This window comes from Balaenoptera borealis, assembly GCF_965194805.1.
Source record: "Balaenoptera borealis genome assembly, chromosome: 13".
NCBI lineage: Eukaryota > Metazoa > Chordata > Mammalia > Artiodactyla > Balaenopteridae > Balaenoptera > Balaenoptera borealis.
Window position 1 is genome coordinate 32,221,043 of NC_138870.1, and position 25,915 is coordinate 32,246,957.

Consider the following 25,915-nt stretch of genomic DNA (forward strand, 5'->3'; position numbering starts at 1 on the left):
CACAAAAATACACTGTAATTAAAATGGAAAAATTTAAGGATACAGAGAAAATCTTAACTGCAGCAAAGGAAAAGCAAAAATTACATAAAAGGAAACTTCCATAAGGCTATCAGCTGACTTTTCAGTAGAAAGTCTGCAGACCAGAAGGGTTGTACTGTATGGTACATTTAATGTACTGTATGATACATTTAAATGATTAAAGGGAAAAATGTACAACCAAGAATATTCTACATGGCAAGGCTTTCATTCAGATTTGATGGGGAGATCAAAAGTTTTACAGACAAGCAAAAGCTAAAAGAGTTCAGCACCACCAAACCAGCTTTACAACAAATGTTAAAGGGACTTCTCTAAGCCAAAAATAAAGCTCACTACTATAAATATGAAAATTATGAAAGGAAAAATCTCATTGGTAAAGGCAAATATACAATAAAGGTAGTAAATCAAACATGTATAAAGCTAGTAGGAAGGTTAAAAGACAAAAGTAATAAAATTGTCTATATCTACAATAAGTAGTTGAGAGATACACAAAACAGAAGACGTAAAATATGATGTCAAAAACAGTGACTGTTGGGGACAGTACAAATGCAGGATTGTTAAAATGCATTTAAGCTTAAGAGGTCAACAACTTAAAGAAATATATATACATACACACCTCATGGTAACCACAAACCAAAAATCTATAATAGATTATAGGACATGCACAAAAATGAGAAAGGAATCCAAAAATAACACTAAAAACAGTCATCAAATCACAAGTGAAGAGAGCAAAAGAAGAAGAAAGAAAGAAAAAGAAATACAAAAACAACCCAAAAACAATTAACAAAATGGCAATAAGTATCTACTTAATAATTACTTTAAATGTAAATGGACAAAATGCTCCAATCAAAAGACATAGAGTGGCTGAAATGATACAAAGAGAAGACCCATGCATATGCTACCTACAGGAGACTCACTTCAGGCTTGAAGACACACAAGAGACAAAGTGAGGGGATGAAAAAAGTTATTTCATGCAAATGGAAATGAAAAGAAAGTCAGACTTATATCAGACAAATTAAACTTTAAAATACAGACTGTAACAAGAAACAAAGAAGGCCATAACATAAAGATCAAGGGATAAATCCAAGAAGATAGAACAATTGTAAATTTATAAGCACCCAACATAGGAGCACCTAAATACATAAAGCAAATATTAACAGATATAAAGGGAGAAATTGGCAGTAACACAATAGTAATAGGGGACTTTAACACCCCACTTACATCAATGGAGAAATCATCCAGATAGAAAATCAATAAGGAAACACTGGCTTTAAAGACCAAAGAGACTTAATAGATATATACAAAATATTTCACCAAGAACAGAGGAATACACATTCTTTTCAAGTAAACATGGAACATTCTCCAGGCTAAGTCCAGGATAAGTCATATGGTAGGCCACAAAACAAGTCTCAATATATTTATGAAAATTGTAATCATATCATGCATCTTTTCCCACCACAATACAAAAAGATAGAAATCAAGCACAAAAAAAAAGAACAAATACCACAAAAAACCCAAGCCCGTGGAGGCTAAGCAATATGCTACTAAACACCCAGTGGGTTACTGAAGAATACAAAGAAGAAATAAAAAAAATACCTGGAGACAAATGAAAACAAAAATAACTACCCAGAATCTATGGGAAGCAAGAAAAGCAGTTCTAAGTGGGAATTTTTATAGTGATACAAACTTACACCAGGAAGCAAGAGAAATCTCAAATAAGAATCAAACCTCACAGCTAAATAAATTAGAATAAGAAGAACGAGCAGAAATATATGAAATAGGTACTAAAGAAACAATAGAAAAGATCAATGAAACTAAGAGCTGGTTCTTTGAAAGATCAACAAAATTGATTAACTTTTAGCCAGACTCATCAAGAGAGAAAGAGGGAGGGGGGGGGCAAATGAATAAAATCATAAATGAAAAAAGGAGATATTATAACCAAGACATTGGATACAAAGGATCATAAGAGATCATAAGAGATGGCTCTGAACAATTATACTCCAATAAAATGGACAAAATAGAAGATATGGAAAAATTCCTAGAAATGTACACTCTCCCAAGACTAAACTAGGAAGAAACAGAAAGTGTGAACAGATCACTTACCGGTAGATGAAATTGAATCACTTAATAAAACAACTCCCAACAAACTAAAGGCAATGACCAGATAGATTCACAACTGAGTTCTAGCAAACATTCAGAGAACAGTTAACACCTACCTTTCCCAAACTACTCCACAAAATTTCAGAGGGATGAATGTTTCCAAACTCATTTTACAAAGCCAGCATCACCCTGATACAAAAACCAGACAAAGGTATCACAAAAAAAAAAATTACAGGTCAATATCACTGACGAACATAGATGCAAAAAAAATCCTCAACAAAATATTAGCAAACTGAATTCAAAAATACATTGAAAGGATCACACACTATGATCGAGTAAGATTTATCTCCAGGGATGCAAGAATGTTTCAATGTCCACATATTATTTAATGTGATACACCGCAATAACAAATCAAAGAATAAGAGCCATACGCTCATGTTGATACATGCAGAAAAAGCTTTTGACAAAATTCAACATACATTTATGATTAAAAACTCCTCACAAAGTGAGTATAGAGGAAGCACATGACAACATAATAAGAGCTATATAAGACAAGCCTACAGTGAATATACTCAACAGTGAAAAGCTGAAAATATTTCCTCTAAGTTCAGAAACAAGGCAAAGACACACATTCTCGCCACTTTCATTCAACATAGTATTGAAAGTTCTAACCAAAGCAATTAGACAAGGAAAAGAAATAAAAGGAATCCAAACTGGAAAGGAAGAAGAAAAACAGTCACTGTTTTCAGATGACATGGTACTATACACAGAAAATCCTAAAGATGCTACCAAAAAACTACTTGACCTTAATAAATTTGGTAATCTTTCAGGATACAAAATTTATATGCAGAAATATGCTGCATTTCTATACACTAGCAACAAACTATCAGAAAGAAATTAAGAACACAATCCCATTCACAATCATACCAAAAAGAATAAAATACCTGGGAATAACTCTAAGGAGGTAAAAGACCTGTACTTGGAAAGCTATGAAACAAATTGATGAAAAAAATTGAAGGTGACACAAACATATGGAAAGACATATTGTGTTCATCGATTGGAAAATTAATATTGTGAAAACGACCATACTACCCAAGGTGAGATACAGATTCAATACAATCCCTATCAAAATAGACATAGCATTTTTCACAGGACTAAAACAAGTAATTCTAAACTTTGTATAGAAACACAAAGGACCAAAATAGCCAAGACGATCTTGACAAAGAACAAAGCTGAAGGATAACACTCCATGAATTCAAACTATACTGCAAATCTACAGAAATCAAAACAATATGGTACTGGCAGAAAAACAGACACATAGATCAATGGAAGAGAACTGAGAACACTGAAATGAACCCACACTTTATAGGCAATTTATATATGACAAAGTGGGCAAGAATATGCAATGGGGAAAAGTCTCTTCAATAAGTGGTGCTGGGAAAACTAGACAGCTACATGCAAAAGAATCAAACTGGACTACTCTCTCACACCATGCACAAAAATAAATTCAGAATGAAATAAGACTTAACTATGAGGCCTGAAACTATGAAACTTCTTGAAGAAAACATAGGCAGTAGAGTTTTGACATCAGTCTTAGTAATATTTTTTTAGATGGGAAGCAAAAATTAAAATAAACAAATGGAAATGCATCAAACAAAAAAGGTTTTTCACAGCAAAGGAAACTATCAACAAAGCGAAAAGTCCACCTACTGAATGAGAGAAGATATTTACAAACAATATATCTGATAAGGGGTTGATATCCAGAATATATAAAGAACCCTTACCACTCGACATCAAAAAAACAAATAACCCAATTAAAAAATGGGCAAAGGATCTAACAGACATTTTTTCAAAGGAGGAATACAGATGGCCAATAGGCACATGAAAAGATGCTCAACATCAATATTCTTCAAATAAATGCAAATCAAAAACACAATGAGATATCCTCTCACACCTGTCAGAATGGCTATTATCAAAAAGACAACAAGTAACAAGTGTTGGTGAGAATGTGGCAAAAGGGAACACTAATGCACCATTGGTGGTAAGGTAATTTGATGTAGCCACTATGGAAAATAGCATGGAACATGCTCAAAAGATTAAAAAGAGAACTACCATATCATGCCACTATCCACTGCTGAGTATTTATCCAAAGATAATGAAAATATAAATTGGAAAAGTTAAATCAGACCGGTGTTCATTGCAGCACTATATACAATAGCCAAGATATGAAAGCAACCCCAGTGCCCATTGATAGATGAATAGATAGAAAAGATATGGTTTCTGTGTGTGTGTATGTATATGTATATATAATATATATTTATACAATAATATATATTTAAATATTATAATAATATATATTTATATATAAATATATGAAATAAATTTAAATATAATTTATAAATTTAATATATAATTATATATTATTTATGCTTATTTATAATTTATACATATAAATATATGTATAAATTATATATAAATATACATTATTTTGCAAACGAATCAATGGACAAAGGATTAATCTCCAAAATATATAAACAGCTCATGCAGCTCAATATTAAAGAAACACATAACCCAATCCAAAAATGAGCACAAGACCTTAATAGACATTTCTCCAAAGAAGACATACAGATGGCCAAGAAGTACATGAAAAGCTGCTCAACATCAATAATTATTAGAGAAATGCAATTCAAAATTACACTGAGGTATCACCTCACACCAGTTAGAATGGGCATCACCAGAAAATCTACAAAAAACAAATGCTAGAGAGGGTGTGGAGAAAAGGGGACCCTCTTGCACTGTTGGTGGGAATGTAAATTGATACAGCCACTATGGAGAACAGTATGGAGGTTCCTTAAAAAACTAAAAATAGAATTATCATATGATCCAGCAATCCCACTATGGGGCATATATCCAGAGAAAACCATAATTCAAAAAGACACATACACCCCAATGTTCATTGCAGCACTGTTTACAATAGCCATGTCATGGAAGCAACCTAAATGCCCATTGACAGACGAATGGAGAAAGAAGATATGGTACATATATACAATGGAATATTACTCAGCCATAAAAAGGAACAAAATTGGGTCATTTGTTGAGATGTGGATGGATCTAGAGACTGTCATACAGAGTGAAGTAAGTCAGAAAGAGAAAAAAAAATATCGTATATTAACGCATATATGTGGAACCTAGAAAAATAGTACAGATGAACCAGTTTGCAGGGCAGAAATTGAGACACATGTAGAGAACAAACGTATGGACACCAAGGGGGGAAATCGGCCGGGGAGTGGTGGTGGTGGTGTGAATTGGGCGATTGGGATTGACATGTATACAATGATGTGTATAAAATTGATGACTAATAAGAACCTGCTGTATAAAAAAATAAATAAAATTAAATTAAAAATTTCAAAAAAGATTTGAGGCATAATTTATAAATGTATATTTTAAATTACATACATAATTATTTATATATTTATCTATAATTTATATATTACTAAATAAAAATAAATACATATTATAAATTATATATTTATAAATAATAGATATAAAGAGATATGTTATCTTTCTGGCAGGCACGTCCATGTCTGGTGGTGTGTTTTGGGGTGTCTGTGGCCTTATTATGATTTTAGGTAGCCTCTGTGCCAATGGATGGGGCTGTGTTCCTGTCTTGCTAGTTGTTTGGTATAGGGTGTCCAGCACTATAGCTTGCTGGTCGTTGAGTGAAGTTGGGTCTTGGTGTTGAGATGGAGATCTCTGGGAGATTTTCATCATTTGGTATTACGTGGAGCTGGGAGGTCTCTTGTGGACCAGTGTCCTGAAGTTGGCTCTCCCACCTCAGAGGCACAGCCCTGATGTCTGGCTGGAGCACCAAGAGCCTTTCACCCACACAGCTCAGAATAAAAGGGAGAAAAAATAGAAAGAAAAACAAGAAATAGGATAAAATAAAATAAAGTAAGATAAAATAAAATAAAGTTATTAAAATAAAAAAGTAAAAAATAATTATTAAGGAAAAAAGAAAAAAATTTTAAAGTAAAAAACAAAAACAAAAACAAGAAAAAACGGTCGGACAGAATCCTAGGACAAATGGTGAAAACAAAGTTATACAGACAAAATCTCACACAGAAGCATACACATAACCACTCACAAAAAGAGGAAAAGGGGAAAAAATAATATATCTTGCTCCCAAAGTCCACCTCCTCAATTTGGAATGGTTCGTTGTCTATTCAGGTATTCCACAGATGCAGGTACACCAAGTTGATTGTGGAGCTTTAATCCGCTGCTTCTTAGGCTGCTGGGAGAAATTTCCCTTTCTCTTCTTTGTTCGCACAGCTCCCGGGGTTCAGCTTTGGATTTGGCCCCGCCACTGCATGTAGGTCGCCTGAGGGCGTCTGTTCCCTGCCCAGACAGAACGGGGTTAAAGGAGCAGCTGATTCGGGGGCTCTGGCTCACTCAGGCCGGGCGGAGGGAGGGGTACGGAGTGCGGGGAGAGCCTGCGGTGGCAGAGGCCGGCGTGACGTTGCACCAGCCTAATGCACGCTGTGCGTTCTCCCGGGGAAGTGGTCCCTGGATCACGGGACCCTGGCAGTGGTGGGCTGCACAGGCTCCTGGGAGGGGTGGTGTGGAGAGTGACCTGTGCTTGCACACAGGCTTCTTGGTGGTGGCAGCAGCAGCCTTACCATCTCATGCCCATCTCTGGGGTCCGCGCTGATAGCCGCGGCTCGCGCCGGTCTCTGGAGCTCCTTTAAGCAGCGCTCTTAATCCCCTCTCCTCACACACCAGGAAACAAAGAGGGAAGAAAAAGTCTCTTGCCTCTTCGGCAGGTCCAGACCTTTTCCCGGACTCCCTCCCGGCTAGCTGTGGCGCACTAACCCCTTCAGGCTGTGTTCATGCTGCCAACCCCAGTCCTCTCCCTGCAATCCGACCTCCGAAGCCCGAGCCTCAGCTCCCAGCTCCCGCCCGCCCCGGCGGGTGAGCAGACAAGCCTCTCGGGCTGGTGAGTGCTGCTCGGCGCCGAGCCTCTGTGCGGGAATCTCTCCGCTTTGCCCTCCGCACCCCTGTTGCTGCGCTCTCCTCCGTGGCTCTGAAGCTTCCCCCCCTCTGCCACCTGCAGTCTCCGCCCGCGAAGGGGCTTCCTAGTGTGTGGAAACCTTTCCTCCTTCACAGCTCCCTCCCACTGGTGCAGGTCCCATCCCTATTCTTTTGTCTCTGTTTTTTCTTTTTTCTTTTGCCCTACCCGGGTATGTGGGGAGTTTCTTGCCTTTTGGGAGGTCTGAGGTCTTCTGGCAGCGTTCAGTGGGTGTTCTATAGGAGCAGTTCCACCTGTAGATGTATTTCTGATGTATCTATGGGGAGGAAGGTGATCTCCATGTCTTACTCTTCCGCCATCTTCTCCTCTCTCCCTTGCCTATCTATATAGATTTTTATACTATAATATATAGTATAATATACTATATATCGTATATAATATTAAAAAAATAGAATGTAATTGTATATATTAATGAATTATAATTATATATAATTATGTATATAAAATATAATATTAGATTAGTTATATATTATATATATTCATTATTATATGTAATAATATAATATGTAATTTATACATAAATAAATATATATTATTTATAAATATATAAATATTATTATAAATATTTAAGTATTGTTTATAAATATTTATGAATGTATTTATTATATGTATGTACCTTTACATTATATATACTATATAATCATATAGTATATAATTATATTATTTTATTTATAATATATTATATAAAATAATTATATATTATATAATTTTCTTATGTATATATTATATTTATATAATATTTATTTTTATAAATATATAAAAACATACCAATAATATAAAATATAAATATATAAATATATTTATAAATGTAAATATTATACAGAAATATATGTAATGTATATTATATATAAATTAAATATATATAAATTCATATATATTTATGTAAATATATAATATATTCATTTATTTATTTATATATATCATTATATATTATATATATATTTGTGTGTATATATGATGGAATATGACTCAGCCATAAAAGAAGAATGAAATCTTGCCATTTGCAAGAACATGGGTGGAGCTAGAAGGTATTATGCTAAGAGAAACAAATCAGACAGAGGAAGACAAACACTGTATGATTTTGCTTCTATGTGACACATGAGAAACAAAAAAAATGAACAAGCAAAACAAATCAGAAACAGAGTTACAGATACAGAGGTGAAACAGGTGGTGTTCAGAGAGGAGGTGGATCAGGAGGAAAAGAAATAGGTGATGGCGATTAAGAAGTACAATCTTCCAGTTGCAAGGTAATGCTTATGAAATATACAGTGTGGGGAATATAGTCAATAATTATGTAATATCTTTGTATGATGACTGACTGAACCTAGACATATCATGGTGACCATTTTGAAATGTATAGAAATATCAAATCACTATGTTATGTAACAGGATTTATTATAGTGTTGTAGGTCAATAATACTTCAAAACCAAACACACAGAAAACTTATAGAAGAGAGATCAGTTTTGTGGTTACCAGAGGTGGGATTTTGGGGAAGGCGGAATTGGATGAAGACCATCAAAATGTACAAACGTCCAGTTATAAGATAAATAAGAACTAAGAATGTAATGTACAATATGATAAATATTTAACACTGCTGTATGTTACATATGAAAATTGTTAAGATAGCATAGTCTAAGAGTTCTTATCACAAGGAAAAAGATTTTTTACATTCATTTAATTTTGTACCTATATGAGATGATGGATGCTCACTAAACTCATTGTCATAACCACTTCATGATATATAAAACTCAAACCATTATGCTGTACACCAAAAACTTATACAGAGCTGTATGTCAATTATATCTCAATTACACTGGGAGAATAAAAAAAGAGTGATAACTATCTACTAGATCCAGACTTAGGATCTTATATGTGTTTACACTCAGCTTTCATTTTCCTTTTTGCCCTCAGGTATGTATGGAGGAGGCAAGCAAGTACAGAAGTTACACATTGTCCAAGGGCACATTTGTGGACTTTTTAGCATCTTAGTGGAGATGATAGAAAGCAAGTGCCGTCAATGTTCATTGCAGCTTTATTTACAATAGCCAGGACATGGAAACAACCTAAGTGTCCATCAACAGGTGAATGGATAAAGAAATGAAATTGAGTTATTGGTAGTGAGGTGGATGGACCTACAGTCTGTCATACAGAGTGAAGTAAGTCAGAAAGAGAAAAACAAATACCATATGCTAACACACATATATGGAATCTAAAAAAAAATAATAAAAAGGCATGAAGAACCTAGGGGCAGGACAGGAATAAAGATGCTGACATAGAGAATGGACATATGGACACAGGGAGGGGGAAGGGTAAGCTGGGACAAAGTGAGAGAGTGGCATGAACATATATACAATACCAAATATAAAACTGATAGCTAGTGGGAAGCAGCCACATAGCACAGGGAGATCAGCTTGGTGCTTTGTGACCACCTAGAGGGGTGGGATAGGGAGAGTGGGAGGGAGACGCAAGAGGGAAGAGATATGGGGATATATGTATATGTATAGCTGATTCACTTTGTTATAAAGCAGAAACTAACACACCATTGTAAAGCAATTATACTCCAATAAAGATGTTAAAAAAAAGAGAGAGAGAGAGAAAATAAACTAAAACAAAAAAAAAAAAGAAAAAAAAAAAAAAAAGAAAGCAAGTGCCGTAAGAGTGCCCTGCCCAATGGCTGCCATGTTACCCCATAGGATCCAGAGACAACATAAGAGAATCTGTATTAAATAAAATTCTTTTCAAAAATTTGTTATCCACAGAATAATTGGTTATTAGTTCTAGATGAGCTATTAATATGCCATCTATTCAAATCTTTCCATTTAAATAGCTATTTTTATCACATTATTTTTTAAAAAGCATGTGAAAGAAAATATTGTGATTCTTAAATTTTTAGTAAAAATTACATGAAGCCAGAGTTTCCTGAGCAAGCAATATTTTTTAAGGAAAGAAATTCATTATTTTGTAACTGACCTTACATAACAAGGAATGGAGATCAATGGTCACTAGTCCATAGGCACACTTGTTCAAATTAGAAAAAAATGCCTTTCTGAAGAGACTTTTTTTCCATATGTTGAAATTATCATTATATTCTTTTATTTTTAAGAACAAAATGACTTACTACCATCCACCCTAATTTTTTTTTTTAATTGGGGTATAGTTGCTTTACTATGTTGTGTTAGTTTCTGCTGTACAATGAAATTAATCAGCTGTATATACACATATAGTCTCTCCTTCTTGGACCTCCCTCCCCTCCCCCACATCCCACCCATCTAGGTCACCACAGAGCACCATGCTGAGCTCCCTGCGATATATAGCATGTTCCCACTAGCCATCTGTTTTACACATGGTAGTGTATATATGTCAATCCCAACCTCCAAATTCATCCCACCCCTCTTCCCCCACCCCATGTCCATACATCCATTCTTTACATCTTCATCTCTATTCTTGCCCTGCAAATAAGTTCATCAGCACCATTTTCCTAGATTCCACATATATGCATTAATATACAATAATTGTTTTCCTCTTTCTGACTTGCTTCACTCTGTATGACAGACTCCAGGTCCATCATGTCTCTACAAATGACCCAATTTCGTTTCTTTTTATGGCTGAGTAATATTCCATTGTATATATGTACTACATCTCCTTTATCCGTTCCTCTGTTGATGGGCATTTAGGTTGCTTCTATGTCCTGGCTATTGTAAATAGTGCTGCAATGAACATTGGGGTGCATGTGCCTTTCTGAATTATGGTTTTCTCAAGGTATATGCCCAGTAGTGAGATTGCTGGGTCGTATGGTAGTTCTATTTTTAGTTTTTTAAGGAATCTCCATACTGTTCTCCATAGTGGCTGTATCAATTTACATTCCCATCAACAGTGCAAGAGGGTTCCCTTTTCTCCACAAGCTCTCCAGCATTTACTGTTTGTAGATTTTTTGGTGATGGCTGTTTTGACCGGTGTGAGGTGATACCTCATTGCAGTTTTGATCTGTAGTTTTGATTTCTCTAATAATTAGTGATGTTGAGCATCTTTTCATGTGCTTCTTGGCCATCTGTATGTCTTCTTTGGAGAAATGTCTATTTAGGTCTTCCCCCCATTTTTTGATTGGGTTGTTCGTTTTTTTGATATTGAGCTGCATGAGCTGTTTGTATATTTTGGAGATAAATCCCTTGTCAATTGCTTCATTTGCAAATATTTTCTCCCATTCTGAGGGTTGTCTTTGTCTCATTTATGGTTTTCTTTGCTGTGAAAAAGCTTGTAGGTTCAATTAGGTCCCATTTGTTTATTTTCATTACTCTAGGAGGTGGGTCAAAAAAAGATCTTGCTGTGATTTGTGTCAAAGAGTGTTCTGCCTATGTTTTCCTCTAAGAGTTTAGTGTCTGGTCTTACACTTAGGTCTTTAATCCATTTTGAGTTTATTTTTGCATAAGGTGTTAGGGAGTGTTCTAATTTCATATTTTACGTGTAGCAGTCCAGTTTTCCCAGCACTGTTTATTGAAGAGACTGTCTTTTCTCCATTTTATATTCTTGCCTCCTTTGTCATAGATTAGGTGACCGTAGGTGTGTGGGTTTATCTCTGGGCTTTGTATCCTGTGCCATTGATCTATATTTCTGTTTTTCTGCCAGTACCATACTGTCTTGATTACTGTAACTTAGTGTAGTCTGAAGTCAGGGAGCCTGATTCCTCCAGCTCCATTTTTCTTTCTCAAGATTGCTTTGGCTATTCAGGGTCTTTTGTGTTTCCATATAAATTGTAAAACATTTGTTCTAATTCTGTGAAAAATGCCATTGGTAATTTGATGGGGATTGCATTGAATCTGTAGATTGCTTTGCGTAGTACAGTCATTTTCACAATATTGATTCTTCCAATACAAGAACGTGGTATATCTTTCCATCTGTTTGTTTCATTTTTGATTTCCTTCATCAGTGTCTTATAGTTTTCTAAGTACAGGTTTGTACCTCCTTATGTAGGTTTATTCCTAGGTATTTTATTTTTTTTCCTGCAATAGTAAATGGGATTGTTTCCTTAATTTCTCTCTCTGATATTTTGTTGTGAGTGTATAGGAACACAAGAGATTTCTGTGCATTAATTTTATACCCTGCAACTTCACCAAATTCATTGATTAGCTCTAGTAGTTTTCTGGTGGCATCCTTAGGGTTTTCTATGTATAGTATCATGTCATCTGCAAACAGTGACAGTTTTACTTCTTTTTTTTCCAATTTGGATTACTTTTATTTCTTTTTCTTCTCTGATTGCCATGGTTAGGACTTCCAAAACTATGTTGAGTAATAGTGGCGAGACTGGACATCCTTGTCTTTTTCCTGATCTTAGAGGAAATACTTTCAGCTTTTCACCATTGAGAACAATGTTTGCTGTGGGTTTGTCATATATGACCATTATTATGTTGAGGTAGTTTCCCTTTATGCCGACTTTCTGGAGAGATTTTTATCATAAATGGGTGTTGAATTTTGTCAAAACTTTTTCTGCATCTATTGAGATGATCATATGGTTTTTATTTTTTAATTTATTAATATGGTGTATCACACTGATTGATTTGTGTTTATTGAAGAATCCTTGCATCCCTGGGATAAATCCCACTTGATCGTGTTGTATGATTTTTTAATGTGTTGTCAGAATCTGTTTCCTAGTATTTTGTTGAGGATTTTTGTGTCTATGTTCATCCATGATATTGGTCTGTAATTTTCTTTTTTTGTGATATCTTTGTCTGGTTTTGGTATCAGGGTGATGGTGGCTTTGTAGAATGAGCTTGGGAGTGTCCCTTCCTCTGTAATTTCTTGGAAGAGTTTGAGAAGGATGGGTGTTAGTTCTTCTCTAAATGTTTGATAGAATTCACCTGTGAAGCCATCTGGTCTTCATTTGTATGTTCACGTTTGGCTCATCACCACTGTTTCCACATCTTAGTTAGTGCAAAGGGTACAGTTAAAGTAAATGTCAAGGAATTCTTTTTTAAAAGTAAGACCAGAGGTTGCACACATCACTTTCCCTTAAATCACATGGCCAGAACCATGGCATATTGCCATGGCGAACTGCAAGTTCAGGTGGGAAATGTAATCTCTGTCTGGGCAGCCATGTGCTCAGCAAAAATCCTTAGACTTCCATTACTATAAGTAAGTGAGGTAGTAACTGGTAGTGGGTAACTGGTAACTGCTCCAAGTACTACACAAAATCCTCCTGATTTCCTCAGTGGGTGTTTAGTTGTTTCAAACAATTAAAATATCTCATCCTTCACCCACCCCACATATAAGGATAATTTTCATGAAGTGTTTTTCCTCTGTGGGCATTCCTGTCAACAGCCAACAGACCTTTTAATAAAAGCAAGCAAAAAGCTGAGAGAAGAGGGATTAAGGAAAAGGAAGTGGGAACAGGGAACAGGATGGGGTAAGACAAGAAGGGAGGTATTTTAGGATCCTTTACTTAATGGCCAAAGTAGCTGAAAATGACATTACTAATGTCCTTGGCCACTTAATGTCTTTGCTGAGGAGGCTTGTGGAAAGCACTCCTAGTTGCCTGCCTTATAAAAACTGTATAATAGTCTAACCAGAGGGTAGTAAACACTAGTCAGTTTCCTGGTTCAGGCAGGTGAATCCAGTCCTAAGTGATATTGGGCTTCTCATCATCCTGTTTTTAATTTTTGGATATTTTTCAGTGACGGTGTTAAATAGTTTCAGTGGGTAAGGAAGCATGAAACTGTATCTCTGATACTCTCTGCTTCAGCTGTTGAATAAAACACCAGACAGTTCTGAAAGCCTGAAGAGTCTGTCTGTCTAATAGGGTTGTCAGAGACATTAGGAAAGAAGACAGAGGAAGAGCAGCACCTCTGAATGCCTGTCGTCCTGGGAGACATGCAAAATCTTCCGGGCCCAGTAGAGCTGTGAGACAGCTGCACATATGGCAGAAGGCTAACACCTGCAGATTGGGAGGCGAGCAGAGTGCTGTGTCCCCACCACCAGCCTGTCCTGACCACCCAGGGTCAACAGAATCATGAGTGGGCAAAGAAAACTAAGAGCAACTATACCTAAGAGGGACTAAGCAACTGGAGAATGGAAGACAAACAGAATAACTGGTGGGGTTTCCTAGCAAAACAGAACTGCCAGATGGGAGAAAAGAGGACTAAAAGACTAAAAGAGGACATAAAAAGACTCTGGGCAACTAAAAGTATTGTTTTCAAAAATTAAGTAGCTTAAAAACAATTAAATAGGTTAATGAGAAAAGAGTATAGTCATTCTTGAGAGCTGAAATAGTGTCTGGAAAAAATTAATGGAAGAAATACAGTATCTTAAAACACAGGTCACAAAGAAGTGCATCTTTTAGTTCAATTGCAAACACAGAAATCATTTTAGCTGATTTAAGCAGAAAGGAATTTCATAGAGGGCAACAGGTGCTTACAAAATTGTGAGTAGGTGTTTGTTAGGTTAACCCCCAGAACTAGCCCACCAAGTTACCATTTCCACCACAATTAGGAAGATGGGTGATGGAGTGAGGAAACCACGGCCCTGACTGCAGACTTCAGGACTACAGCCTCAGCCGGATGCCAACAGAAAGTGTGCCCTATGCCCTGCCTCTCAAGACCCGTACCTTGTGCCAAAAGCTGGGGCCCTGGCATTGCTTCCACTGGAGAAACAAAGGCCTTTCCAACTTGCTGCAGAGGCACTGATTCCACTCAGTCCACTTTGTGCCTGGGTTCATGTGCGTGGTGGAAGCCAGGTTAAATGTAGAACCCATGTGGAAAGAAAGTCTGAGAAATGTAGTCTTCGCTTTTCCTAAATCTAACATAGACAAAAACATATTAGAAGGGGTTTGAAATCATATTATCTGCCATACATGACATAGTGGATATTTGTCGCTATTTTTGTCTGTTTGGCAGAATCCCGCATAATACTATACTTCATCAATTCTAGGATGTATTTCACCAATACTGGATTTCACCAATTCTAGGATGCGTATTTTTTCACAGTTAAACATCTCTGAAATCAGGTGTTCCTGACTCTTATGGCACCTTAGATTCCCCCCATTTCAGGGATGCCCAAACAAAGGGGAAAATAAATGCTCAGTAAGTGTTGGCTATTACAATTATTAACTTCATCTCAAAAAAAAAAAAAAAAGGGAAATTAATGGCAGCTGTTAACATTTTAAAGTTAGTTGAGCATTTCATTATGGTTAGAAACTAGATGGATAGATAACTCTTATTTTTGTACCATGATGCTCATATAGAGCTATCTGTATATTTTATATCTGTAATTTGCAAATACAAAATCCCAACTATCAACATCTGCATGATAGTTGGTAAATCAAATCCTCAACAACATAGCAAGAACACAGTCTATTCTGAGGCTGAAAACAGAATTTGAAAAAAAGATTATGAGTTAAAGTATAGGCAATGCTTGGGAAAAAATTACAAACAGCAGCGTGGAACACTTGTTACCTGCTGATTATGTTAATTTAAATTTTTATAAAAGACCCCACATCAGCTGGGAATTAAATAAATGTGGACATAATTAATATGCAAAACTTTGCTGTTACTCTTTAATTAAAATGCAGAAATTTTGATTTGAAAGAAGAAATAGTATCTTCCAAAGGAAGATGCTATTCTGGGAGGGCAAGGCATATATTTAATACAGTGAGGAATAAATCATATTTAATCATAGTTAAGTTTTAGTTAACTCTTAACTATTTTAAGAGTTGTTGTTAACAATTCTGGATGGGATCTTTAGGGGTTAACACTATCTTTTGTTGGTTCATAAACCGGCCCCCGTACATGGAGGGCAAGGAGAGACTGAAGAAAGAGGCAGACCACTCCAGATGGGTACGTGGCAGGTTTAATAAGCAAGGGAATTTGCAAACAAGGCTAAACTTGGTGGCCACAAGATGAGCTCTTCACCCCTGCCCACCAGAATTTAAGTGTATATAGAGGCCTTAACTGGGTTCAGTCACATATACCGTCCAGATGGTCTCAAATAACACATTGCTCTCTCAAGGCTGCATCCTTGAAACAGCTCTGGCTATGGGAATGGTGAGTGGAAGGTACATGAGTGGAATATACTTTACAAGGACAGGGAAGGGGGTGAGAAACCTCTAATTGCCTAGGTCCAGATTGACAATCAATCGGCGGCCATGTCCTCTTGATGAACTCCTCCAACATTTTTCAAAATGTAAGTCTTTAAGAGAACTGCCTCATTTACATATTCATTTAAATTACTTGAATCAGATTAACTCTATCTGAGCCTCCAGCATTTTAAAAGGTAAAATAGACACTGGGCTTTGTGTTCTGCATAAGCAAACACAGTGCTCAGGACCACATAAAAGACCTCTAATTGAACTCACAATCAGGGTCGAATGCCTTTAATAGATATTGAGCACCTGGATTTTCCTTATCAGAGCACTTACTAGGCTGTTGTGTAATTATCATCTCTCTCCACCCAGAGGGCAAGCATCATCTCAGTCTTGTTATTTTTTCCATCTCCAGTACCTGGCCCAGTATATGCTCAATAAACATTTATTGAATAAATTGTCCAGAAGATGAATTGTTGAGCAATAGTCCCATGAAAAGAAACACCCCAAGAGTATTTAAATTCAAAATAGTCCGGACAATCTCTCTCAGGTATTGGCATAGTATCTTCCTCCAGGGAAGGAGGCAAAATTACAAATTACAAAATTACAAAGTAGCTGAGTTTCTCTTTATAGGAAAATCCCTTCTTTAAGTTTATATATATATATATATAACTTATAAAGAAGGGATATATATATATATATATATATATATATATATATATATATATATCTCACTGTGAAATATAGCATACGTATATAAAATAGGAAAGAAATACATTACAGTTTATTATGTCACTTAGGACTCAGGTCACGAAATAGAACATTTCTAGGACCTCCATACCCCTCTACATTCCCAACTCACCTCCTGCAACACCTGCCAGTCACCATGCCTTCCATTTCCTCTCCAAGTAACCAAGGTCATTATTGTCCTAACTGTTATGGGAATATTTTTCACTTGTTCAACCATCTATGTTCAAATCCCTAAACTATATGGTTTGATTTAATTCCTTTAAATAGTGAGTTTCCTTGGTTCCTCAAGATTAAATTATGGTTTATATTTTTCAAGAATATTTCATGTCTAGTGAGCAAAAAAAGGAATGCATATGTAGCACTGGATAACAAGAAAATGTCTTTCCTTATATCACACAGATAAAATAAAGTTTTACAAACACTGGCCATTTTCATATTAGGAAAAGAACAAGAGAATAAAAATAATTCACAGCGACATGTTTATTTAAGCCTTAGCTAAGCTTTCATTTACAGACAAATATTTTTGGGGAAAAAGATCACAATACAATATTTCAAGTGTCATACCATCCACATAAAAATTAAACTTGCAGAATTTACAAATTAATATTCTGAGCAGACAGATAAATTATACATCCTTTTGCAAAATCCAATCTACAATATTTAAAAATTCATAGTTACAACATAAGACATTCTTTCTTTACAATCTACCTATTTACATAGCTTTCCTCACTGAAGGTGATATAGTTCTCATCATAGCTACCAAGGTTTGCAAACACAGTACATTTAAAATATATTTAGCAGCATATAAAAAATTAGATAAAAAGGGAAAGAAATACTACTATTAAATAAAAATGAAATTAAAGGGTGATAATAGAAACAACTCCATAGGAAAATAGATCAAAATATATTTCTGTTAGGACATCAAAAATGTTTCCCATCACAGAATGTATGCACAGCACTAATAAAACAATTTAACAGCATTTTAGTCCTGAGCACAGAATATAGCACAGCTGCAAAACTTTGGTCAATACAAGTAAATGTCGACATCTAACACAATCTGTTTAACATTCTTTGTTAGCAGATTAAAGTTAATTCCATTTTATGAAAAATCACCGTCAATAATATTCTCATACCTTTTTTCCATTACATTAAAAGAGCTTTTAAATTTGGGAACCCTCTGTAGACTGATATAAATACCAGACAAACCAATGTTTGATTAACATTCTCAATATGTTTTAAATATGTAAATCATCTGAACAGACTATATGAATGAGTTAACAGTGGGTTGCTTTGTATTCCAAGTGTATTTTCTGACTGTCACAAAAGCAGACATGTTGTACTTCAAATAATTTGAAGATGTTCTTTATAGCTAGGCATAAAAATCCAGCCACGATATAAGTGCAAATCAAGCGGCATATCAATTATAGGTTATATATGCATTGGTAGATACTAAAATTAAGCACACAGGATAGTACACAATTTTATTAGAATACCATTTATATTCAGCAGTTGGATTCAGATATATTTTCCAGTTAATCCCATTCACAAGTTTTTGCCTAATAAATGCAGGACAACATTTTCCATAAAGAACATAGAGTATAATCACAGTATTCAGTTTATGACTATCTTCATTCATGTTTAATTACTGGCAATATCTTCCACCGGATCTCCTGTGTCAAAGAGCTGACCATCTTGCAAATTTCGAGTCTTCCAAATTCTCACAGTTCGATCACTACACAATAATAAATTAAAAATGAACATGTGAAAAGAGGTGGAAAGACAAAGAAATAGTTCATAGAATTACTTATCATGGAAACATTTTCTGAAAAGATCTCTAATAGATGTAAGTAAAAATATACATTGTCCCATAGGTATATCAAACAGGTACCCATAATAATGAAATTAAAAATAGTTCATATTGTCAAGGGCTTACTGTATGCCAGGTATTGTTACTATGTTTCCCTCACATACATTAATGCATTTAATTTTCTTTACATATCATAAGATATAGATAATGCTATTCTCCCCTATTTATTGATGAGCAAATTGAGGTCCAAAGAAGTTAATTAATTTGCCCAAGATCGGGCTTCCCTGGTGGTCCAGTGGTTGACTCTGCCCTTCCACTGCAGGGAGCGTGGGTTTGAACCCTGGTCGGGGAAGTCCCGCATGTCTCAAGGTGTGGCCAAAAAAAAAGAAAAATTTGCCCAAGATCACAAAGTAAGTGATAGTGCCAATATTTGAAACCAGGCAGTCTGGCTCCATCTCTTAAAGACTTTACTGATATGACATGGTCAGAGGTCTTCAGGCATAAGAGCCCAGAGTAAGATTACAGTGAGGGGGCCAGGGCAGGAATTCCAGGGAGTTGGTGAATCTGTTGATATTCAGGAAGAATTATGTTCAGGTTAAATCAACATAAGCCCACAGAAAAAGCAGGAGGCTACTAAGAAGTAGTCTAACATTCTGCCTATCATAGAACATAGACAATTCAAAGCTTTTCTGAGAAAACTTATTTTTATTCACTTAACATGTGGGCTTTGGGGACTAGTCATTAGACAATCACATTTCTTACCATGTCTCTCGTGGCTCTAAAAAGTGAGTGTTGCTTTTCTCCCACTTCCTAACAAACCCAAAGCCAAAAGAATGAGTTGCCATAGAATTGTATAGTTAAAAAGTATTTCAAAGATTATGTAGTTCATTTCGAGGATAAAGAAAGTTTAGTGACTTGTTCAATGTAACATAGTAGAGTACAGAGCTGAGCCTAGAATCCAGGCTTTCTAATTTTTAATCAACAATCTCCTCATCCCTAAGAGTTCTTACCACAAGGTAAAAAAAATCATATTTTTTTCTTTTCCTTTTCTTTTTTTTTTGTATCTACATGAGATGATGGGTGCTAACTAAGCTTATTGTGATAATCATTTCATTATATATTTAAGTCAAATCATTATGCTGTATACCTTAAACTTACACAGTGCTGTATGTCAATTATATATCAATAAAACTGGGGGGAAATAATAATCTCTCCCCATCCCACACAGCACATGTAACTGAAAACAGAAGTGGATATGTTCACTCATCCACCCATTTATCCATTCCATTTATTTATACAACCATCCATTCAACAAATGTTTATTGGGAACTTGCAGTGTTCTAGGCATTATTCTAGGTGCTTGGGATCAATTAAAAATAAACAAATAAATAAAAAACACAACCTTATGCCTTTGTAGATCATATATTCTAGCAAAAGGAGACAGACAATAAAACTTAATAAATAATTAAATTATAAAGTTTATTAGAAAGTAATAAATGTTATAGAGAAATTAAAGAGTATGGCAAAGGGGATCAGGATCAGGAGTGGTAGTTGATAGGAGAGATCACAATTTTAAATAAAATGGCAAGGTTATTCTTATTGAGAAAGAAAGACATTAGAAGATCAGGATCTCTGAAGGCACTTTGGGCAAATGTCCTAAGGTTGGAGTGAGCCTGATATGTTCAAGAACCAGCAAAGATGTTATTGGTGTTGTAAGAGAAGGAGCACGCCAGAGGGTACTAGAAGGTAAGGTGAGAGATAAATGCTCAAAGGGTCAGATCAAGTAATGGCCTCTACTTTAGATAAAATGGATGACCAATGCAAGGTTTTGAGCAGAGAAGGAACAAGATCTGACTTGTATTTTTAAAAAATTACTCTGGTGTCTGTGTTGAGAATAGACTACATATGGGCAACGGACCTTGTTTATGAGGCTACTGTAGTAATCCAAGAGCTGATGGTGACTAGGGTCAGTGAGGCAGCAAAAGTCATGGTGAGAAGTGGTCAGATTCTAGATATAATTTAAAGGTAGAACACCAACAGAGTTTGCTGATGAATTGGATACAGAGTGTGAAAGAAAGGGAGGAATGAAGGTTTCTAAACTAAGAGACAGAGAAGACAGACAAGCCATAAACTGAGATGGAGAAGGCTTTAGGATGAGCACGTTTCTTAGGAAGGTCAGGAGTTTTTGGACATATGAAGTCTAAGATGAACAAACTTACACTACTAGTCATGACAGAGTAACTTGTGCCAGGTTAGCGCTCCTGTTGTAAACAAAGTGAAAACTTGACAGAATATATGGAACAACTATTTTCAGAAACTGGGCAATGGGTAGTTCAGGCCTGTAATCCCTGAGAAAAGGGAAACAGAGAAGGTGAGCTCTGTGATGGCCCTGGTTCTCAGTCTGGCAGCACTTTCTAGACTACAGCAACGTGGGGAAACCAAGCAGAAAAATCACAGAATCAGAGTTGAAGAGATAGTAATAAAAATCTGGGAAGTGTGAAATAGTTGGAATTTATAGAACCAGATAGAGAAGAGGAGAGAGCTATGCAAAAAGAACTATGGAGCTATAGGAAAAGAATTCCATCAATCTACATAGGGGTCCCCTAATGCCTTTGACTGAAGGCTAAGCTGCACATGAGTAGAATCAGACTATAAGGCCAGACCAAAAAACTACTAGTGAGTATAAGTCAAACAAATCCCAGAGCTCACAAAGGGCTGTGAGATGTTCAGGGAACATTCAAGACATTCAGTAGAAATCCAAGAAGAGTTAAAAACAAGTCTCAAAAATATGAGCTGAACCACAAGTAACTTATGTACCTGACAAACAAAGCCCAATACTCTTTAAAGGAATACAACAAAATCCAGAGACTCAAAACACAATACTATAATTAATGTTCAACATTCAATAAAATGTTACTTGACATAAAAGCAGAAAAAATAAGACCCATAATCATAAGAAAAATCAATCAGTGACAACAGATCCAGACATCAGATATGATAGAATTACTTATACAAGGACTTTGAATTATAAAGTCCCACCTATAAAATAGGGATTATAATAATACTCACCTTCTAGAGCTCTTATGAAGACTAAATGAGTTAAAGCCTGAAAACACTTCGAACAATGCCTGGTAGATACTAAGCCCTATACAAACATTTGTTAGATAACAAATAAGGAGCACCAATTTGAAAATAGGCCTTCTGATTTTATTGTCTATTTTCCTGATTTTATGTTACATGGTAAATACATCTGCATCTGATGCTCCATGGGTAAACTGAGAAAAATTTCAATTCTTCAAAAATAAAACTGTATCAGTGATACATAATACTTTTATAGTCTTATCTTGTGTGTCCCAGCTTTGAGGGATATTAATTTATTTCCCATAAATTGTGAGGACAAAACAAATTTCCAAGGGAACAAATAAAAGTGATGACTCTTAAGAAAGTAATGCATCTTGGAAATAGCATCAATGAAGCACCAAAGGTAAGCACCTTAGAAAAACACAAAAGAAATTGGCTTTGATGTACTTTAGAGATGAGAGAAAGTAAATCTAAATGAGAAGAGGGATTCAATGGAAACAGCACAAATAATAAGAGACACCAGAGAAATATAGCAGAGGTTTCAAAATAAAATCAGGGTAATCGTGCATTTAGGACAGACGAATCAAGCATTCGGTCAAATTAAGTAACATAATTGGTACACAAATGACATAGGGAGATTTTCAAGATAGATATTCATGAGAAATTACATTTTATTTGAATGAGATGAACACCTCACATTACAGTTAGTATATATGCTTTCCTTTTCAAAGTACGTATATACATGTTATGTCATTTTTATGGTCACATCTCTACACCTCCTTCAAACATCTTCTTAAATGTCACTTTCTCAGTAAGACCTTCACTGACCACTCTATTGTGTAACCCCTGCCCCCCAGTGATGCTCTCATCCCCCTTCCCTGCTTTATTTTTCTCCATAGCGCCTCTCACCATGTAACATATTTTACTTATTTATTTTCTTTACTCCTCCTTAGAATGAAACTACGGTTTGTATCTATTTTGTTCACTTCTCTATTCCCAAGGGTCTGGAACAGTGCCTGGCACATAGGAGATTCATCTTGAATAAGCAAATGAGCAAATAAATTAATCAATCCAGCCATCTTAAGAGGGAAGTAGATATTATTACTATGTACTTAAACTTTAAAGGAGGTGGAAGATGCACAAAGTTTTTTTTTTTTTTTAATGAATTGGTCTAAATGTGAAGAATGACAGGCTTGTTGCCTTTCTGGAAAAACCTTTTAGAAACTAGTCACTTATGAATGATTTTTTAAAAATTAAAATCGCCAGGGGAAGATCTGGCAGCAGACTTCTTAGTCTAATCAGAGAGCCGATATAGGAGTAACACTATTACCATGTAACCAGGGGAGCCCAAACTCAGTGCCCACAGTGTATCTCAGAAAATATAAATAAGACATCACAAATAGACATTAGAATAACTGTAATAAAAGGATTCATATGTTCTACATTTCCAGATACTTACAACTTACAGGGTTTATTAAATCTGAATACAAGTAAACAATATAGAGAAAGATGACATAGGAGAAACTTACTCAGCTGCAGTAAAAATGTGGGTGGAATTAACACATATGGCATTGATAGGACTCTCATGACCTTTCATCTCTCCAACTGGCACAAAGTTATCTATGTTCCAGAGTTTCAGAATGCCCCCTCTGCAGCCACTGAGCAAAACTGGGTGGCCTGGCATCACTCCAAGGGCACAGACCCAATCCTTATGTGCATTTGGAACTTGCTGAGAAAAAAAAGAAAAATCAGCAGTTTAAGGGGAGTAGTCCAAACTGACATTTTCATACCAAAATAAGTTACAAAAGTTTTTATTGACAAAATTCAATATTTGGAACACTGAACTGGCCTGGAAACCATAAAAAACATTTTCTGTGAAGTCACTCTTCATGATTTAAAGAAATAAATCTGTAATTTGCTCCTAAATTTGCCTCACTAGTTATCATCAGTGTTATCAGTATTAAAGGCCTAGAATGTTAAAAAAACAAATCTATAGAATCTAAAACACCTGGAAAATATACAGGATTTTTCAAACATCACTTTCTCTTCAAAGGAGTAACTATCTTACCTTTCTCCAAAATGTATCTCATGCAACTAGTTTGAAAACTACAACCTGGTGTGTAGACTATAAGGATTGTCTCATAAAATCACTGCCTTAAATTTTGGAAGAGAACATAGAGGCCTAAAGGTTTTTGTTGAAGGCTGGAGCTAACCTATATATTTCACAATGAGTAAACAATAATTATAAGCTCAGACTATACACCATATTTTATGCATAAATATATTTATATACATAACATAAAAGTCACATCCAAGAATGTATATCTATAAAAGAAAAGCTTTTGAGTGCAATATATGCATCTGTTGCCAGGTTTTTTCTATTAACATTCATGCTACTTGTTCATTTTGTTTTCATCTGGTTTTAAGCAGGAAAGTAGGAGTAATTGCAATACATACACATGCATACATTTATAAGGAAAAGCCTGAAATTGAGTACAATTTTATCTGTTAACTAATTTCTTCCTCTGGGAATTAGGAAAAGCCACCAATGTTTGATTGTATTGACAGAACACTTCAATCCAACTATCATTCTATAGGAAATGAGAGAACCACCACTGTTGAATGTATGAAAATGAGATGAGGAATCATTTAGACTGCTTTGACCTTAGTGAAACTTGGTACTCTTTGGAATATGTGTACATAAAACAAAAAAACAAAAACAAAATGAGAAACTGACTGCTTTACTCCAAGACTGATTTCATTTAGTAAACACAAGCATGGGCAATCCCAGATCTTCCAACTCTTATCTATTCCTCTTTTATTTAGGAGATATCATTAAATGTTGAATGTTGCCCTTTTCATAATTAGTAACTCTGGTGGCTGATGATGAAACACTTTTTAAGAGGAAGCCCTGTTTGATACCAACCCTAAACTATGAAAATCTAAATAGAGGCTCTTCGCGTTCTTATATAGAATACTGATGACTTTGAAATACCCACTCCATCCCGTGAAAAGGTTTTGCATTACCTGTAGAAGGTCTTTTTGAGCTAAATCCCATTTCTTGATTCCATTATCTCTGGAACCACTAAATAGGTTATCCCCTTGTATGGTTAATGCTTCAATGCCATCATAATGAGGGGGCTCGAAATTGTGGGTGGGACTCACAGCTCCAAGAGCCCCTTCAGTTACATCAAACATCTAAATAAAAGCAGAAAGGAAGCAGTCATCCTATTTAACTTACAAATAAGCACCTATATGTGTTCATTCATAGAAACACACACACATATATTAACCAGATATGATTTGTTTTATTTTACTAAGTTAACTAAAATAACCTGCTATGAATGACTCAGGATGAACCTGAGCCTTATCTTCACACTACTTTTGCTTACATGTCACATGTTTACAAGACTGTAAGCTCTTAAGAAAGGCAACCAGTTTTCTCATGTGTGAGTGTACAAATGATACGTTAAATAATAAAAATGCTACATATCAATCCAGTTGAAATTCAAATAAATGATATGATTGTTATTTAAACACTATTAGGTAGCTCTGCAATCTTGGTGGTCATCTCAAATTCTCCAAAGCTGCTATTCAAAACCTTTCACTCCCCTCGGTTGCTCTCATCTCTCTTAACTGTTGAACTTGTGATTTCCTAAAAAGGTTAGTATGACCAAAAATAAACTTTCTGGACCATCCTTCCAGTTACAAAAGTTTCCTTTTATTCTCAAACATTCTCTTACCCTTCCCTTCTTTTCAGATGCTAAAGTGTACCTACTTTTTCCCAAGGTTCACATCTTTGATCTGATTCACCAATTGCTACCACTTCACTCTTCACACTTTCCCTCTCCACTGAGCCCATTTCCTGAGCGTATAAACATGCTCAAGTCTACCAAATATAAAATCCTCTCACCTTAACCATTCTATTGTCAAGTCACTAACCGATTTCTCATCTCTTAATCAAAGTTTCTAAAAAAGAGTACTTAT

General features: G+C 35.5%; 1 protein-coding gene across 18 annotated transcripts in view; it reads right to left on the bottom strand.

Moving 5' to 3' along the window:
• Positions 1 to 17,502: 17,502 nt before the first annotated feature.
• The window catches only part of KIF21A (kinesin family member 21A), a 176,725-nt gene continuing 168,312 nt past the window's right edge, over positions 17,503 to 25,915 (bottom strand). For 17 of the 18 annotated variants that reach the window (XM_082349333.1, XM_082349332.1, XM_082349331.1 and 14 more), the window contains 3 exons: positions 24,956 to 25,126; positions 23,458 to 23,657; positions 17,503 to 18,772 (listed from right to left, as the gene is read on the bottom strand). In XM_082349333.1, the coding sequence (XP_082205459.1) occupies positions 18,679 to 18,772; positions 23,458 to 23,657; positions 24,956 to 25,126 (465 nt within the window). In that variant the 3' untranslated portion in view covers positions 17,503 to 18,678. The remainder of the gene's footprint in view (positions 18,773 to 23,457; positions 23,658 to 24,955; positions 25,127 to 25,915) is intronic. The other variant, XM_082349325.1, reaches the window with a different exon arrangement.